The following is an 18,751-nucleotide window of genomic DNA, read 5'->3' as shown; positions in this document are numbered from 1 at the left end:
TTTTTCAGACCTCTGTATCCTTAGCTCCCATAGTTCATTATAGACAGAATACTACCTGAGCCCAGACTTCCGGACACATGGGATGCTTTGGGCTGAAGAATGATAATATAATAATCAGGAATATTGATCAGTGGTGTTTTGAGGCTAGGTATTGTTCTAAGTACTTTAATGTCCTAATTCACTTAGCTCTCACAACTCTATGACTATTAATAGTCAAAATTCATACCTGAGGAAATGGAGACTCATAAAGGTCAAGAGACTTGGCTAAGATTATACACTGATAACTGGAGATTTTCACCTTAGCAGCCTGCTCTACATCACAGGACTCTGACACTGTGCTAGCTCTAATTATATTGCAGGTAGGTAAGGCTTAAGAAAGACCCTGACGGTCTGAGTGACTTTAAAACTAGTTAATATTTATTGGGTGCTGAATATGGGTTAAGATTTATACTTGGATTGACCCTAGAGGCAAGTATTGTTATTACTGCCACTCTCCTTGTTTAGTAGACATGGAAACTGAAGCCCAGGGTGGTTAAGAATTGGCCCAAGAAACGACTATGTGGAAAGGAGTCATCCAACTCAAAAGCCTGACTCTTATCTGGTCACTATGCCAGAACTTGGCAAACTTTTCCTTAAAAGCCTAGATAGTAAATGTAATCCTTTAAAATGAACCACTTAAAAGCATAAGAACTGTTCTTAGCTTGGAGCCTTATAAGAATAGGTGACAGGTTATCTGTCCAATCTTGATTATACAGGTTGTTGCCTGTGATTGGGTCGAGGGTAAAAGCTTGAGACCTTCACTAACTTTCAAAGGGAGAAATATTTGAAATCAGGGGCTTTCAAACCACACTGTATTTTATCACAGAACCTGTGTCTACCATGAGATCAAGAGTTTCAGTGACCTCAATGGCACAGAGTTTAGTTACCTTCTTTAAGGGCCAGCACCCAGCGCTGCCGGCTCTCGCGGTCTGGAGCAAAGACATACAGGAGGTAGTTGTCATGCACAACCTAGAGAAACATACACACAGAGTCCAGGTGAGCAGGGTGTCCAAAGATGTAATAACAACAGCTCTAATTAGTCTACAGGGCTGAGCATGGGGCTTCCAGTGCCTGTCATCACATAAGCAAATCTGGATGACTAGGGAACCAGTGTCCTTCTCAGCTAGGTGTTTATGTGCTGTGAAATCAGAAAGTGACCCTCCCAGCTCGGGGTCTCAGAAATTCAGGCCACAAGGAAAGAAATTGCTAAGTTAAGATGGCAGGAGAAAGTTCGCTTGCTTAGGTGGCACAGTTATTTCTCTTAAGTTTCCAGGGATTAACAAAATATTCTGCCAGAATATGTAAAAGTTGTTAGATGACAAATATGTAATAAGAATTGTAAAAAACCTTTCTTGTTTTAAAATAGTTTAAAATTCACAAGTTCCAAAAATACTACAGAGTTCCTGTATGCTTCCACCCACGTTTCCCACTGATAACATCTTACATAAACCCAGCTCTTTTTTTAAAAAACAGATTCAAGCTATGCAGTTCTGGCTGGCTTTGAACTCATTGTGTAGTCTAGGCTGTCCTCAAATTTGTGATCCTCCTGCCTCAGCCTCCTGATTGCTGGGATTACAGGCATGCGGCCTGATTTCAAATATTTCTCCCTTTGAAAGTTAGTGAAGGTCTCAAGCTTTTACCCTAGACCCAATCACAGGCAACAACCTGTATAATCAAGATTGGACAGATAACCTGTCACCTATTCTTATAAGGCTCCAAGCTAAGAACAGTTCTTATGCGGCTAGTGCTCAGTACATTTTTAGAGCAGGAAATTGACACTGGTATAATACTATCAATTAGGGCACAGATCTTTGAATTTCATCATTTTTTTCATGCACTCATTTGCAACTGAGATTTTTAATAACTGGGAAACCAATGTCATTCCTTTGACTTTCAGTCCTAAAAATTCCAACTGACAGGGGTCACTTTTCTCTACCACATTAAAAACAGAATATTCACCCCTCAGGATGCCAAGCAACAATGAGGCATTGAGATGTATCACTTGAGATGTATCACCTTTGGAGCCATAAATACCAAGGGTGGTAACCCAGACAAAGGTTCCAAAGGGACAGCCTTCAGCACTGTTCGGTAGAACTTTCTGCAATGAGAAATATTCTGTAAAGTGTTGTCCAATACTAGCCCTGTTAGTCACATATGGCCACTGAACACAGGCAATGTGACCAGTGTGACCAGGGAGTTAGAATATTACTACCACTTAATCTTAAATAGTTTACAATGAAATAGGAAAAAACACATATTGCTAGTGGTTAAGATTTTGGACAAGACACCATTTTCTGATAGCCCTCAGACTGTAAAAACTGAGGCTTTCCCCCTTGAAAATGGCAAGAAATTTCTAACGTTGGATCACAATTTGTGGCCTCATGAGTGAACTGTATCTAAAGCACTCGAGGCTTGAGGTCATTGATAAAAGCTTTTTCTTCTCCCAGAAGCAGAGTAATTAGGACTTTCATTGAGGCAGGGGAGAAAAAGGGAAGAAGAATAGCAGCCTTTTCAAGATTTTGTGCGTAGGCTTTGTGGAACAAGTGATGAATGAATGTCACTGACTGGAAGAACAATGCACAAGTTTCCTTGTAGGATTGGTCTAAATTCTAAGTCTGGACTGGAATCACGCCTTTTTCACTTTCTCTTGCAATGACAGGAATTTAACCATGGCCCAGGGAATGGGGAACTGTCCACTTTAGGACAATGAACTTACCTGAAATGGGTATTTATAGTGGCATGGAATGCTAATGTCACTTTTCACAATCTCGACACATTTGATTCGGGAGAGTTCGATGGAGCCCTTCAAGGTGCGCTTTTTCTATGAGAAGAACAGAACATCCCATTTAAGTAAGAGAGAAGCTGAAGCTTTGGACTAGAGCTGCTTCTAGAAATCTAGTACTAGAAAAGTTCTAGGACAGCATTGTAAACCAACTGCTCCTGGCCTTCAATCTGAGAAAGACTTGGAACAGACTCATGGGAGAATGTGCCATCTGAATTGTTTCTTGATGAGGTGACCAATTTCTAGCTACTGAGTCACAGTATCAATGCCCTACTGCCTTGGTGACAAATGGCAGTATTTGCAGAACTCATCACTGGTATGGGTAGTGTGATCAATGCAGAATGAACCATGCATAAGCAAATCCATGACTTTTTAGACAGCAGTTGAGCTCAGGCCTGACCTGGTTGCTGATGTGTTTTGCTAGTGATAGCTCTTTTTTCTACAACTGGCTTCTTGCTGTTCCTCAGTTATTCCAGCCCCACAATGACACCTCTGCATGATATTCCTGTCTGTGCTCTACAGTTGTTTCTTCTCTACTCCTTTCCCCTCCCTATCAAATCTCACTGGCCTCATGTCTCATTCCTTTGCAGATATAGTTTCTGGATAACAAATTCATTCATATGCTAGTTTGTGATGTATAATGATGTTACATATCATGCATTTTCTAAGGGACTTCATGTTTGGAGAAGGGGATAGGATGTCTCACTCAGTGGGACAAGGAAAGAAAATCTTTTTGGAGCACAAAAGCCTTTTGCAGGAGCCTAGAATTAGGCTGCTATTGAAAATAGTTTCATTTAGCTATGGAACCAGTTGCAGGACTTGTTACTAAAACTTATGCTCCTAACAGGGTAGCAAATAGTGGGGAAATGAGCACCACATGGGAAAGAGGAGGCTCAAACTTGCCCTCTGCTTCTTATCAACTCTGTGATACTGGGCAACTCTTCTGATCTTCCAGGATTCTATATCTTTTTTTTTTTTTTTTTGGCACTAGGGATCAAACTAATGACCTCATGTTTGCCAGGCAGGAGCTTATGCCACTGTGCTAAATCCCCAACCCTGGATCCTACATCTTATAAGGATAATAACACTTACATTGAAGAATAAAACAGCACAATGTAAACAAAGTACTTGAGTCATAACAAGTACCTCACCAACATTCCTGAATAAAGAGGTTAAGAAAGTCCTAACTGTTGCATGGGAATCATGATTTATGTGTATATTTGGCAGGTGCAGGAGCCATGACATCACCAATATCTTCAGACTAAAATCTTTACTTCTTGATTTTTAATTACCAGCCTGGCAGCTGATACTTGATGTACAGAACTGAGATGAACAAATTCATGATGTAAGAAGCAGACCCCATCAAACACAGGAAGCTTTTTGGTGTTTTAAATTTTTTTTTCATTAGAAAAGTTATTTTATTCGTTTCTGAAAGTGCAAAACACATTCATGTTTAGACAAATAAAATAATATGGAGGCACACAAAAAAGATATTTATAGTGCTGAGGCACCTTCTCCAACCCTGACATAGCCAAGATTAACCATTTAGGATAGATTGGTCTTCCTCGCACATTTGTGAGATATATTTAAACAAACATGTACATTTGAGTCGTTCTGGGCTTGGAAGGAGAAACAAGAAGCCAATTCGTCCTTCCCATGAGCTGACCAACACGTGGGTTGTGAGATAAGAACACTTACCTACCCCACCTGACCCCCATCCCCGGTGAGCAACCAGCTGAGACTGATTTGGAGGATAGGCTGAGTTGATAGCAACGGAGGTACAAAAACAGCCTAAAATTTGTTCTGTTTGGTCAATTTTTCAGGCCTATGGATAGTAGTCTGAACATCTATTAAAGGGATAAAATATGCAATATAGCAAATTTGGGGAATTTCCTTCTGTCTTGTTTTTGAAATCTGTTATTTTACTCACTGTTTTTTGTCCTATTTTATTATTTTGCTTTATTAAATGTTCTGTTTTGTTTGATTTTATTATTCTGCGGATATGGGCAGCAATTTTGAAGATAACAAGACGCATGGTGGTAGCCATTGTTGATTTCCTATTGTGCTGTTTTGAAGTTCTACATCACTTTCACTGTTTTGTCTTGATTTTGTCTTTATTCTGTTTTATTTTGTTTGGTTTTATTCTCTTTAAAATAAAAAAATACATTTAAAAATGAACATTTGTTCTACATATTGCTATAGAAGTTGCTTTTTCAACCTATTGATGTAGTAGGTCTGTCTTCCCATAAAAACCTCTGAAAACATGTGCTGTTTGTGTTCAAACTATCTCCTCAGTTAGTGCCTTCCGCAGCTAGAAATACATACCCCGACGCTGCCCATAATCATAGTTCTCAGGAATGGCTAATCTGTCTTTCCAAAACAGAATAGTACAAAGAAACCACTCCTTCAACAACCATCTGCAGCTCCTGGTAAACAGAGTCTGTGCTTTGAGGTTACCTTGTTCCTTGCTGTGGGGTTATTTCCCGAGCACAGTCCGTGAAATGAAATGATGTAGAAGCCTCAAGGCAAAACATGACAACTCTGCTGAAACTTTTGTCTATGAAAACAACTGAGTTCAGAGATTCATAAGCACAGAAACAAAGGTATCTGTGGACCATATTTGGTCCTCAGTGTTTCTCAGCTAGGAAAAAAGGAACAGAGTTCACCACAGCAAAGCACATTTTAAACCACTTTAATTGGATTTGAGGCTTACACAATTAACCATCCAGAAAATACTGACCAAGGGCCAGCTGTGTCTAAGATGCTGTTCTGAGTTCAGGGAGTGGAGTGACGAGGCTCACATGGTACATACAGCCTCGCACCTAATGTTTCCACTTAGGAGTTATTTGTCTTTAAAAGAGCACAACAGCATTCTTAGAAACTGCACTGCAAAATTTGAATTTTAATCTTTCTCTTAGGCTGGCAATATACACTTTGATACTCCTGAGATACCATGCAAGATAGTTACTGGCTGGTCACATGGTCATGAGGGGACAGATTTGACATTGCAGTGTGCCATGTTGCTAAGCTAGAATGTTTGGTAGGTAAGGCATATTAAATGCATTTTTTACTTTCAATACTTTTAACTTAGGATGGGTTGATCAGGATGTGACCCCCATCATAAGTTTGGGAAGGCAGAAAGGACAATAAGTTCCATAAAAAGAATGGAATGATTTGTTCTTAGGGCAGCAGAGAGAAAGAGAGAGATCTAAAATACTATCATGTTCAACCATATGCAATGTAATGTAATATATTCCTTATTAGTACTGAGTCTTTGAAGTCACATTTTTAACACATGTCTATTTGGTCTGGACTTGTTTTAAGTACTAGATAGTCACACAATTTTCAAGGAAGTTTTTCCCCTCTTAACTGAAATGTTCTCCTTTGGTTTCTTAACATTCATTGATTTCAAACATGGCTCAGAAAAGAATTTAGTCTGTCAGGTGAGCCTGCTCTCTCCCGGGTTTGCGCTTCTGTTGGAATGGATTCCGTGACCTACCACCAATCCCACTCTCATCCCCACCTAATAGCTTGAATTCTTCCCCTACAATTCGCTGTATCTGGCTTGCCTCTCCAGGCTCTGAGCCAGTTCTCTGTGGCTCTCACAAGACCTAATCTGTGGGAAACACCAGGACTCACTGTGCCCTCTTTAGTGGGTCACTGGGGAGCAGCAGGTCTGTGGGTAAACACAGTTCAGTCTCTGGGAAAAGGCAGTTGCCTATAATCATCCCTAACAACTGCACTATTTCTGCACAATGTCAGGGCAAATTCTTCCAAGGAAACCATACGAAAGCCACTGGAGAGACACCAAATAAACCTGCTCTCATCTTTATTTGTTATTCTGTCTGTACCACTTGGGATGAAGGTCACAGGACTTTGCTTAGCCTTGTTTTTCTTGGCTGTGCTCATAGCTACACTGACCTCACATTTTAATGTCTCATCCAGACATCTGTGTATACCAAATGCCATCCAGGATGCTGCTGTGCAGAGACTGCGAATGGCTTTTACATTCTTTTTTTTTAAATGTTAATTCATAATATAGAATTTGGATTGTGAATTTTAGAGATATAGGCAGGGAAAATTTAAAAGGACAATGCTTGGGGGCACTTTTATACTCAATATTTCATCTGATTTAACCATGACCCAACAAAATATTATTCTTACCTGTGTACTGGTAAGAATATTGAGATTCAGAGTGTTCATCTCAGTGCAAAAGCAGCACGTCAGTTCAAGTCTACAACTCCAGAGCCTAAGTGGGTAACTACTGCGCTTCCTGGCTCTGCACTCCTCCGACTGTCACAGGAAGATCTCATTACCCAAGCTCAGTGTTGAACAACCTGTTGCATGACCTATTTCTCCAGGCTGTGACCTAAAAGAATTTGATTTCTGCCCCCATGGCATTGTGGAATGCTTGTGCTGGGTTTCAAAGATGTGCACATCCTCTGTTCCTTAGGATGACAATTCCTCTTCACTCAAGGGACCTTGACCTTGACACTGCTCTGCTAGCTCCGCACACACCTTAGGAGACACTCTGTGTTGGATCCCCATGTAAAGGGGATATTGTGGATTTCATATTTCTACTCTGGAGAAGCAGCGTGGGGAAGAACTGGAGCCTTTAGAGCAAGAGGATTCAGGTTTGAGTCTTCGCTTCGTTCTTTACAATGTACAACTTGAGGCAAGTGTCTGAGTCTCTCAGTCACTTTTTAAAAAGTGGTATAAAATAGCCCTTAGACCAAAGGGTTAATTAAGAGAATTTAAAACAACTACATCCATCTGCTACAAATGAATATCATTAAAATGATAAATGGGCCACTCAACATTACTACCTTTCCTTTCCTTTTTCAAATGCTGCCCATAAAGGACACTTTGATCTTTCATTTTCATGTATCTACATTTTCTTTTGGGAATTTTCTTCTGGGCAAAAGTGCAACCAGGAACTACCAATGGGGAGGACAGCTCTTAACTGTTGAGAGTGGTGATTTTGACAATATGAGTCATTTGTTTATTTTTCCAATTATTTGTAAAATCAGGGCAAAATCATGAAAGGAGGTGGTTTCCTGAACTTTCCAACTGGGTCACATTTGTTCTAATTGGGCTTTACCATTTTGCATTTCCTCTCCTTCTCCCATAAAAACCTTCATCAGACACTCATAAAGTATAAGTTAACTGAGGGCCTAAAACTTGGCTTGTTTCTGAGGAGCTTATACTAGGAGAGACATCAGACACTTGAGATCAGAGCGGGATTTGGTAATGGAATTTTAGGCACTGGCCTAGAGCATTTTTTCACTGAATCACACAAGAGCATGGCACATTCCAGACCTTCCTGGGGTCTCACTCTAACAGTAACTATATGTAGCAGTATCTGAATTTCCCTAAGCCCAGGAAATATTTCTTGTTATGATTTTAACATGGCATTTCAAATATTTCCTTTAATGCCCCTTCTGGATATAGTATACTACTGTATCATCTGAAATTTCACAGTGGTATACATGAAATTAAAACTGATATCCTACTGAAGTAAAACTTAAATGACTGATTTGGGGGTTATTTCCCCACCCACAGAACAATGCAGATTATCAGTTCTAAAATTGGTTTTAAGGAGTCTTCCCTGATTTGGGGTTCATCCCCTCTGCAAAGTTTGTTTAAGGTAGGCCACAAATTCCTTGCCATTCTCCTAGCTCAGTTTTCTCTGTCTAATGAAAAAGAGTGCTCTCAAACAATAGGAAGAGAAAGGCAGGGATTCAGGATGTAGAAAAGCCAGGATCTGAATCCCTGCAGTGCCTGTGGCATTGGGTGAGGGATGTGTTCTGAGCTCGGTTCTCTTGGCTCCTTAGTGCTCCAGTACCAATGCAGGTGCTGGCAACTGCTGCTCAAGGCTACCATAATCCAAGCCATGGAAGGCACCCAGTGAAAGGTGCTATCACTGATGTCTCTATGGAAATAGTACTTCACAGGAAGAGAAGCCATGCAACTGCCATTAACTGCTCCCACCCTCTCCCCAGTCCATCCTCAACGGAAGCTAAAGCAGAGGAACTCGGAAAGCTCTGGGAAGGTCTGGAGCAAAGGCAGCTGAGGCTGGGGCTCTCTGGGCCAATAGAAAGCCAGGAAACTATGACCCATCCACACCCGCCTTCTCTCTCCTCCTCTCCACAAGACCAACCCACAGTCATCTGGCTTTCATCGTTGCAGGTTTTCACACTATGGTTTACGAGGAGGCTGGCTGTGGGGAACACAATTTAGTTTTCTTAAGGTCTGCTATCTTCTCAATAGTAGCACTCTGCCTGCCCAAAGTAAGAGGTGTGAATTTATACAAAGGAAAAAATGCAGAAAAGAAAAGGGGGGAAAAAAGAAAAGAACTATAATGCAATATAATAGTGAGAGGGCAGTTAATCATCTATCAAATTATTGATGTATTTTCTCATAAGAGACTGTTTAAGAACAGAGACCAGTGGGAATGGTCCTAGGGTTTGCAAGCAGAGGGTAAAAAGAGAGCTTCTTTTTTTCTTTTTTTTTTTAAACTTATATCCTTCCATATTGTTTGAATATTTTGGCATGATCACACATTTCTTTTACTGTATTAAAAAAAAACTGGCAGTTAAAACCAGGTGTTGTGGTTCAGGCCTATAATCTCAGTGCTCTGGAAGGCTGAGGCAGGAGGATCATTAGTGTAAGCCTAGCTTTGGCTCTCAGGGATTTGATAAAACCACATCCCAAAACAAAAAATAAGCCAGATATGGTGATGCATTCTTGTAATTCTAGCATTCAGGAGGCTGAGGCAGGAGGATCACTGTGAAATTGAGGCCAGTCTGAGCTACATAGTAAGTTCATGGCCAGTCTGAACATACTGAGACCCTTAAGAGGAGAACAGGTCCCTTTAGACCCTTCCAAAAAAACCAAATTAAATAAAATTTTAAAAGGCCAAGAATGTAGCTTAGTGCAAAGGCCCTGAGTTTAATCTCTAACACTACACACACACACACACACACACACACACACACACCCCAGTTAAATAAAATAAATGAGTACATTTCTCTTATAAGGCCTTATCCCATGGACACATTTGTTCACAATGTATACAGATTTTAGTAGAAGGATGTTCATGAAAACATTGTTTATGATACTAAGTAAATCTAGATAAGCTCAATCCATCAGTAGAAAAAGCTTCAATTAATTGTCATGCATCCACTCTGGTTATTAGGTAACCATTAGTACAGAAAAGATGTGATCTATATGGAGGAATACAAATACAGGCTAAGTGTAAAAAAGGGCAAATTTAAACCAAAGCATAGTATCTCATTTTTGAAAAAGAGACGAAATATATATCAGTATATACAATATCCAAAGAAAAAAATCCAAGAGGACAGAAGATCCACACTGCTAACACTGGCCATCTCCTGTGGGCATCAGTGTAGCAGAAATTTGCAGTGAAATAAATTTCTGTGATATTCAAGATTTTTTACAGTAAGTATTAAGAGATATGAAAAGGAGAAAGAAAGGAAAGTAATGTTCACAGCTGTGGGAAACTTTACAAACACCACCTGCAGTGCAGCACTGGTGAGGACTAGGAGAGGGGTGCCCATTCAGTGCTGGGTACACAAGTGCTGGGTACAGCCCTCGGTCCCTGTAACCCTGTCACCCCTTCAGCCAGCTGAGGCAGCCAGGCAGCACCTGACACCTGCTATTTTATGTCCATCGAGGTTCAGATTCACCACAGTTCCTCTTGAAGGATAGCTATTTTCTTTATGGATTTAATAAAGCAATTCTTGATGCCTTTCTGTGGGTATATTTATCTTGCAAATGAAGTAATATTTCAGGAGTAATCTCTAAGCCCAATACATAGCACACAAAGATAAATGATTCTAGGATTTTTTAAAAAGTTCATTTAGATTCACTTACAAAAACAGGAAGAGAGAAAAGAAGTTATGTGGAAAACAAGATCAAGGACAAAGCATTGCAGGCCAAGGAAGGGGATCTGCCAAGGGCCCCGCACATGACGGCTCCAGGTGTCCCTACTGCAATCCGTCTTCAGAGCTCTGCACTTGCCAGGAGAGGAAATAGGGGATGGTTCATGAGTTCGAAAGAGTGTATTTTAATGTCTTCATCTCAAGCACTGAAATTTCAGCAGCCAAAGTACGTAAGTCACTAACAACTTCACTGCATTTCAGGAAATAACTCCTCACACAGAGATGCTGGTCAATTAATATTTATTAAATGACAGATTGAGCATGTGGCAAATAAGGCCAAGTGTCCTGCAGAAGCTCCTGTTTGTGGCCTATGACAATGCTGTCAATGGAAATATTTGGAATGAGAATTCCAGAATAATTGTTCGATGAAGAGTCACTCAACCATGAAAAAGTAAGTTAAAACGGCTGCACAAAGGATTTAGCTAATAGAAAAACAGCTCCTAAAAGTTACAGGGAATGCTGACAACTTTACAGGAAAATGGAGACAAAGACAATAAAAGTTTCTAAAACACATGAAGTTACTATGAAACTCAAAGTTACTATGATAACAGAAGTGAAAATAAATTAGGCCTAGATACCATTTAAAAAACATTGGACTACCAAAGATCAAAACATGAGATACTGGTGTTATTGAGGTTTTGCGAAAACAAGAATTGTATACATGACCCTGGGGAAAGTTAACTGGTACAAGCTCTGTGGAGAATGATTTGCTTATATTTCACAAAATAACAGATGCAAATATCTTTGACTCAGCATTTCCACTTCTAGATAGATTTCTGTAGAGCCCAGAGTCCTAACCTCAGTGCATTTTGGGCTGGATAGTTCTATATTTCAGGTCTTTTCTGTGCATTTGGCAGCATCGCTGGCCTCTAAGCTCTGGATGCCAGAGGAACTTACTTTCATAGTGATGATGACCAAAAATTTCTCTAGATATTGCCAAATTTCCTCTGATGGCAAAATTACCTGGTTGAGAATAACTGTAAGACTTGTGACAAGTGACATATGTGCAAAGTTATTTCTTTCTCATTGCTTGTGCTAACCAAGCCATTGGAAATAGACTAAATGTAAAACAGGGATATTTTATCCGTTTATGAAACATTATCCAGCCATTAAAAAACTGAACCTCTTTATGTAGTGGTATAGACTGATCTCCAAGATATATTGTTAACCAACTAAAAAAAAATTCAGAATGTGTGTAGATTATGCTGCCATTTAATAGAAAATAAGGGGAAGAATGCCTATCTATATTTAGATGTGTATGGGTAAAGTATCATTAAATGAGTTTATAAGATGTCAATTATACGTGCTGGTTTCAGAAAAAGATATAGTGAGACTTGGAGCAGGACATGGTGGCACACGCCTGTAATCTTAGCAGTCAGGAGGCTGAGGCAGGAGGACTGCTAAGATTGGGTGTGCACCATCACACCCAGTTTGTTTCCTTAATTTTGTTTTAACTATATGAAGAGCTGAAAACTTACTCTTTTCTCTCTTGAGCTTAATCAAAGTCTATTGAACTCATTTCTAGCTTTGTTTTCTGTCTTCCTTACTAAAGATTACCTCATGTTGACCCTAATACAACAGGCACTTTTCCCATCAAAACATGTTTTTGGCTAAAACCCCCCCAGGAAGAAGCCTGCCACAAGAAAGTCAAAAAATAAGCGAAGAACCACTCAGAGAACAGGATATCGTACAGCAGAGCAGGAGACCCCCACAGTGGCTGCACCCAGCTTCCGGCCTGCTCTCCTTGCATGCGCATTCTCTGCAGTCCCCACAGCGGTCAGAACGAGCACGTGTGCAAGGAAGGGGGATGGCGTCGCGCTCCTGTCCAGCCTTTTGGCAGCTTCTCTGTGCATGGAATAAAATCTAAACTCCTCGTCATGATCCACCGTGACTCACGGGGCTTCTGCCTTTGCGTCTTTCACCTTTGCTGTTAAACTCTGCAGCTATGAACCTGTCTGTTCCGCCAAGCCTTGTTCTGCCGCAGTTCAATGCTCTTTCTCCTTTCTTCGCTTGATGGGCACTTTCCTTGTCCTTCAAACCACAGCTTAGGTATCAGTCTCCTCCCTAGTCACCTCTCCTCTTGACCTCAGGGCATGCTTAGACATATTGTAAGACCTACCAGGCTCATCTGCGCTGTGCAGTTAGACGTTTCCTCATTGTCTGTTTTCCCTACTAAAATAGAAACAGTTCCCTGGTACAGTGTTAGGTCAAGAAAAATAGGTATCAGTTTTAGAGAAATGCCCGTGTTTCAATTTTTTTGTATCAAGCAGGTATAATTTATGTGACTCTACATATGTATATTTTAATTTTTAATTAGTAGTTTAAGTACACAAATTAAAATTGCATGAATTATGTAATTATTTTAATTGTAAAAATTGTATTGTTTGATAATTCAGTATAGTCCTACAGTGTGCAATGATCCAAATCAGGACAATTAACAATGCCATCTCCTTAAGTTTTTTTAAAAGAATGTCTGGTTGACACATAATAATTGTGCATATTTGCGGAGCACAATGTGACATTTCAACATAGATAGAAAACGTTCGGATCAAATCAAGGTGACATTTTCGTTTCTTCATTATTGCTTTGTGTTTGGAGACTTTGAGCTCCTCTCCTCTAACTAAAAGACACAAAACATATAACAGACAATTGGGAACTAGTTCTCCCCACTATTCTGACGAACGGTGTCAGGGAACCCTTATCTATCTAACCTTCCACTGGTCCTCTTACCCTAAGCTTTCTGGCTGCCGGTCACAATGAGTCTATCTTTTGATTGACTTAAAAACTTCCACATATGTGAGAAAACAAGAAAATTTATCTTTCTGTGTCTGACTTATTTTGTTTAGCATTTCTTCCCATTCCACCTACTTTGCTGTAAATGACATGATACCATTTTTATGGCTGCATAACACATACGCACTATATTATATGCATATATAGTATATACATATACACATACATATATAATGTTTCTGTCCACTCATCTCTTGATAGGCACTGAGGCTGCTCCCATATCTTCGCTATTGTGAATAGCACCACAGTAAACATGGTGTGCAGGTGTAGAGTAAATCTGTTTTACATTTTTTTTTTGGCACCGGGGATTGAACTCACGACCTTGTGCTTGCCAGGCAGGCGCTTATGCTGCTGAGCTGCTGTTTTCCTTTCTTGAGGAAGCGCCAAGCTGTTCTTCATTGTGGCTGCACGAGCTCACAGTCCCACCAACAGTGTATGAGAGTTCTCTTTTCTCCGTATCTCTTCTAGCATGTATGTTGTATTTTATTTTATTTTTTGCCTTTTGGTGATAGCTTTTCTTACTGGGATGAGAAGATATTTCCTCTGTGGTGTTCATTTGTATTTCCCTGATAGATAATGAAGCTGACTGTTTTTAAAAATAAGTTTGTTGGCCTTTTGTATTTACTTTCAAAAAGTGGCTACTCATACATTTTGTCATTTCTAATTGTATTATTTGATTTTGCCTTTACTGAGCTTTTAAAGTTTGTTATGTACTCTGGGTATTAATTCTTTTATAGATGAACAATATAAGGGAAACCTGCTTATAAATAACTGTAGATCAGGTGGTGTGATATTGCATATCTATCCTCTTACTCTGGGAGGCTGAGGCAGGAGGGTCACAAGTTCAAACCTATCCTGTATAGATAGTGACTTAGAGAGACTGTCTCAAAATAAAAAAAAAAAATTTAAAAAGGGCCGGGGATTTAGCTTAGCAGCATAAATGCCTGCCTTGCAAGCATGCGGTCATGAGTTTGATCCCTGGTACCAAAAAAAAACCAATTGGGATGTAACTCAACATGAAGGTTCTGGGTTCAATTCTCAGTACCAAAACAAACAAACCACAACAAGCCAAAAAAAAAAAAAAAACCCTTAGATTAATGGGAATGATATAGCAACATAAGACCTATATCAAGTTCTTATTATATTAGCATATTAAAAACTTGCACTGAGTTTCAAAAAACAGATCGGACATTTGACCTAAAGAAGGGATTTTCTCTGGGCCTCTCAGCAAGGCCCTGGGGTATCATGAAGGAGACACTGAATCTGGAGGAAAACTGTGTCCTTCAAGACTGGCAGATGAAGGCGAGATTGATTACCAGCTAGGTAAGGAGATAATGCATATTTACACTTGGCCTATGAAACTTTGGGAAAAGTTTTGTTGTTTTTTTGTACCAGGGATAGAACTCGTGACCTCACACTTGCCAGGTAGGTGCTTACAGTACTAAGTTAAATCCCTGACCCCAGTGAGAAAAGTTTTACAGCAGTTTCTTGTCAACCCACTTTCTAAATTTTATATGAAAGCATCTTATTTCACATGGACCCCACAGCTCAAGACACTGAGCTCTTGTGCTTTCCAGTTAAAATTTCTTTCAGATTGAGTTAAAAACCAACCTCTCCTATTTAAACTATTCTCTGCGGCCTATTTTCACTGTAGAAACTGATGAATGAGTGCATCAGTCCTCAAGCAGCAGGAAGAAAATCTAATTTTAATGAAGGAATATCTGCCTCCAAAATGAAAGCTCTCTTTACAATGACAAGGATAACTAGCTCATGATGTGGCCCCTTTGAGGAAGACAGGTACCGCACAGGCCTCTACTGCAAAGCACTTAGCATGGGTCCTTCCTTTTCCTGGCTCCCAGATGCTCCCCCCCAATCCATTTTATTAAAGGATAAAAAGAAAGAAAATAAAGAAGAATAGGAAGAAGAAGAAGAAGAAAAAATTACAACAAAATTTCAAAACACATCAATCAGGGGGCAACAATGGTACATACACTGCGTATTGTCACCCCCAAATCATTTATCTAGAGTACAAGACATCTGCGTTCAATCATCCAGACAACACCAGCACAGATCTTTCTCTTCAGCAAGCTCAGAGAAATCAGTAGTATAAATGTATTTAACTATATATATATATATATATATATATATATATACATTCACATACACATTTTCTTCCAGCTTGCCACACTAATGAAACAATATGATGTTTATACATATGTCTTATTTATTTCACTGATGAGTATGTTCTTAAGGTGCATCCATTTACTCATAAAGTGTCCAGTTTATCCTTCCTTATGGCTTAGTACTCTATTACATAAAAATACCACATCTGTTGACGGGCATTTGGGTTGTTTCTAAGATCTGGCTATTATAATGAACTGTGCTGCTATAAAAATGGGTGCACATATATCACTGTGGTAAGATGTTTTTAATTCTTCTGGGAAGATACCCAGAAGGGAAATAGCCGGGTTGAATGGAACCTCCAATCCTAGCTTTTGAGGAATGTCCACACTGATTCCCACAGCCTATATTCCCACCAGCAGTGGAGAAGGGTTCCTTTTTCCCCACAGCCCCACCACCATTTGTTATTGCTTGCTTTCTTGATAGCAGCCACTCTTTCTGGGGTGACACGGAATTTCAGTGTTGTTTTAGTTTGCATCTCTTGAATGACCATTGATGCTGAACATCTTTTCATGTCCAGATGTTTCTTTAAAATTCAGTTTGAGTTATGTGAGCTTTGCTTATGCACCAGGTATTTATGGACCACCTTACTGTGTGATCAGCACTCTTTTAGAGGATGGTGTACAGTGATGAGAAGGAAACCATGAGCCGTGCTCTCCTGGAACTGCCCTTCTCATTCATGTAGAGACAGAAAACACACAGGGAAACACGGCAACAATCCAACCATTCAAGTGCAGATGCAAAAGGCTGAAATGTGTACGTGCGGAGAAATTGAGGAGAAATGAAACAGGAGTCTGAGAATGTATCTGAAGAGGCAAGAAACAAACAAGAAACCAGCCTGCAAAAATATTGAGTGCTCCAGCCAGCGAGGAGGAACACTAATTCAAAGAGCCCGCATTTAGGTGGGTTTTCCCTTCCTTCCCTTCCCCTCCCCTCCCTCTTCTTCCTGAGAACAGTGCCCCTTTAAGTGCAGATGGCGGCACATGTCTGCAATCCCACCACTCTGGGAGGCTGAAGCAGGAGGATGGATAGTTTGAGCAAGCCCACTCTGGACAATTTAGTGACTCTGCAAGATGACTCTATCACAAATAAAAAATAAAGAGGGGCTAGGGATGTAGCTCGGTGTAAAGGCCCTGGGTTCAATCCCCAGTACCTAAGTAATAACTTTATAGTAATGATAAGTGTGTGTCTCAGGTTAGAGACAGCTCAGTGGCAGAGAGCTTGCCTAGCACACGAGGTGTTGTGGGTCAGGTCTTCAGCATACACAAATAGATAAATAAGTAAATATTAAGCATGTGTCTCATTTACCTTATCCTCTGGGATGAAGAAGTACAAACAGCAAATAAATATATGAAAAAATGTTCAGTATCACCGGGTGGGTATTCAAGAGGTGCAGATTAAAACAACACTGAGATTTCCCACTCCAGAAAGAATGGGAATTATCGAGAAATCAACCAGTAACAAAGACTAGGAGGGCTGTAGGGAAAAGAGCACTGTTCTCCACTGCTGGGAGGAGTGTAGACTGGTGTCACCACTGTGGAAATAGGCGTGGAGATTACTCCAAAAACTAAAACTAGAGTTTCCATCTGACTCAGCTATTTCTATTTTTGGTATCTTCCCAACAGAGTTAAAAGTATACTACCACAATAATATATGCACACCCACATTTGTAGCAGCATAGTTTGTAACAGCTAAATCTTGGAAATACCCCGGGTGCCCGTCAAAGGATGAATGAAGCAGATGTGGTTTTTATATGCAGTGGAGTACTACTCTGCCATAAAGAAGGATAGGTGGAGGCATTTTTAGGTAAATGAATGTTCCTTGAGACTACACTTTTAAGTGAAATAAATCAGACACATGTGTAAATATCACATTGTTTTTCTTGTGTGAGAAACTGAAAGCATAAATAAAGACCACAATGGATGACAGATATTGAGAAGTAGGAAGAAAATGTTCAAATGGGAAGGGGAAGAAGAGGGAGGGGAGGGCAAAGGGAAGGAAGTGAAAAACAAAAAAGAGACCAGAAGGGAAAAAATGGAAAAAAGCTTTTGTGAATAAAGAGGGAAAGAAGGGTTGAAAGCAGAAGAGGGGAATGGGGAAAAAAGAAGAATCAAGACATATTACTTATATAGGTACAAATTCCTTATGATGAATCTCATTTTTATGTATGTTAGCAGGGACCAAAAATAAGTGTGCCAATAAAATTAATTTAAAAACTCAATTCTTAATGGATTTAGAATGCAAATACCATAAAATCTTGAAAACCATTAAGTGTGAGCCTCCTCCACCTCGTCCTAGTTCTGGCTGTGTGGGAACTTGAGCTTGGAACAAGATTCAGGAGGACAACGGACTGATGAAGCCACATAAAGACAGCCTGGTATGAGGTTAAATCCCAAAGGCCGGAGGCGACCATGGAAGGGAGAGGCTTGCGGAGTGGCTAAACAGCGGTAGGCAGGGATGGATGCATGATTTATAATTTGGAAAGTTCACTCTCGTAGTATAGATGACCAGCGCTACAGCCTTAAGGGTCTGCAGGAGTCCAGCTGGAATCAACTGAATCCCAGAGCAATGAGGTGGGAGGAGGCCGACTGAGGAGAAAGTCTCAGACAGAATGCCATCTCCAGAGAGCTTAGCTGATGAAGGAAGGAAGGAAGGTAGGAAGGAAGGAAGGAAGGAAGGAAGGAAGGAAGGAAGGAAGGAAGGAGCTAAGGAAAAAGGCAGGCAGGCTGGGAGAGTCAGGGGGAGGGGAAAAAGAACAGAGTTGCAAGGTTCTCCTAGAGAGAACTGGGAGGTGAGGAGCTTGGCCCTGTGCTCACTCCTACAGGTACTTTTCAAACCCGACTGACAAAATTACAACCACCTACTTCTTGTTCAAAAAGAGATCATCGCTGCTCCCCCTCAAGGAGTGTTAGTTACTTGCTTCTATGCTCAGAATTTCCCTCTTCATGTCCCGTGATGCTTTGTTGTCTGTTCTTTGGGCACTGAGACTTTC

General features: G+C 40.2%; 1 protein-coding gene across 1 annotated transcript in view; it reads right to left on the bottom strand.

Annotated features, from left to right (window-relative positions):
• Positions 1-18,751, bottom strand: part of Itk (IL2 inducible T cell kinase) — a 59,590-nt gene that overhangs the window by 35,080 nt on the left and 5,759 nt on the right. Inside the window, exons 2-3 of the mRNA XM_003473285.3 lie at positions 2,756-2,860; positions 927-1,008 (exon numbers count right to left, since the gene is read on the bottom strand). Coding sequence (XP_003473333.1) covers positions 927-1,008; positions 2,756-2,860 — 187 coding nt within the window. The remainder of the gene's footprint in view (positions 1-926; positions 1,009-2,755; positions 2,861-18,751) is intronic.

Source organism: Cavia porcellus, unplaced genomic scaffold (assembly GCF_034190915.1).
Source record: "Cavia porcellus strain 051 isolate PalLab524CR breed Dunkin Hartley unplaced genomic scaffold, mCavPor4.1 scaffold_19, whole genome shotgun sequence".
NCBI lineage: Eukaryota > Metazoa > Chordata > Mammalia > Rodentia > Caviidae > Cavia > Cavia porcellus.
Note: the sequence above shows the minus strand (reverse complement) of the source record. Positions and strands in the feature narration are given on the sequence as shown.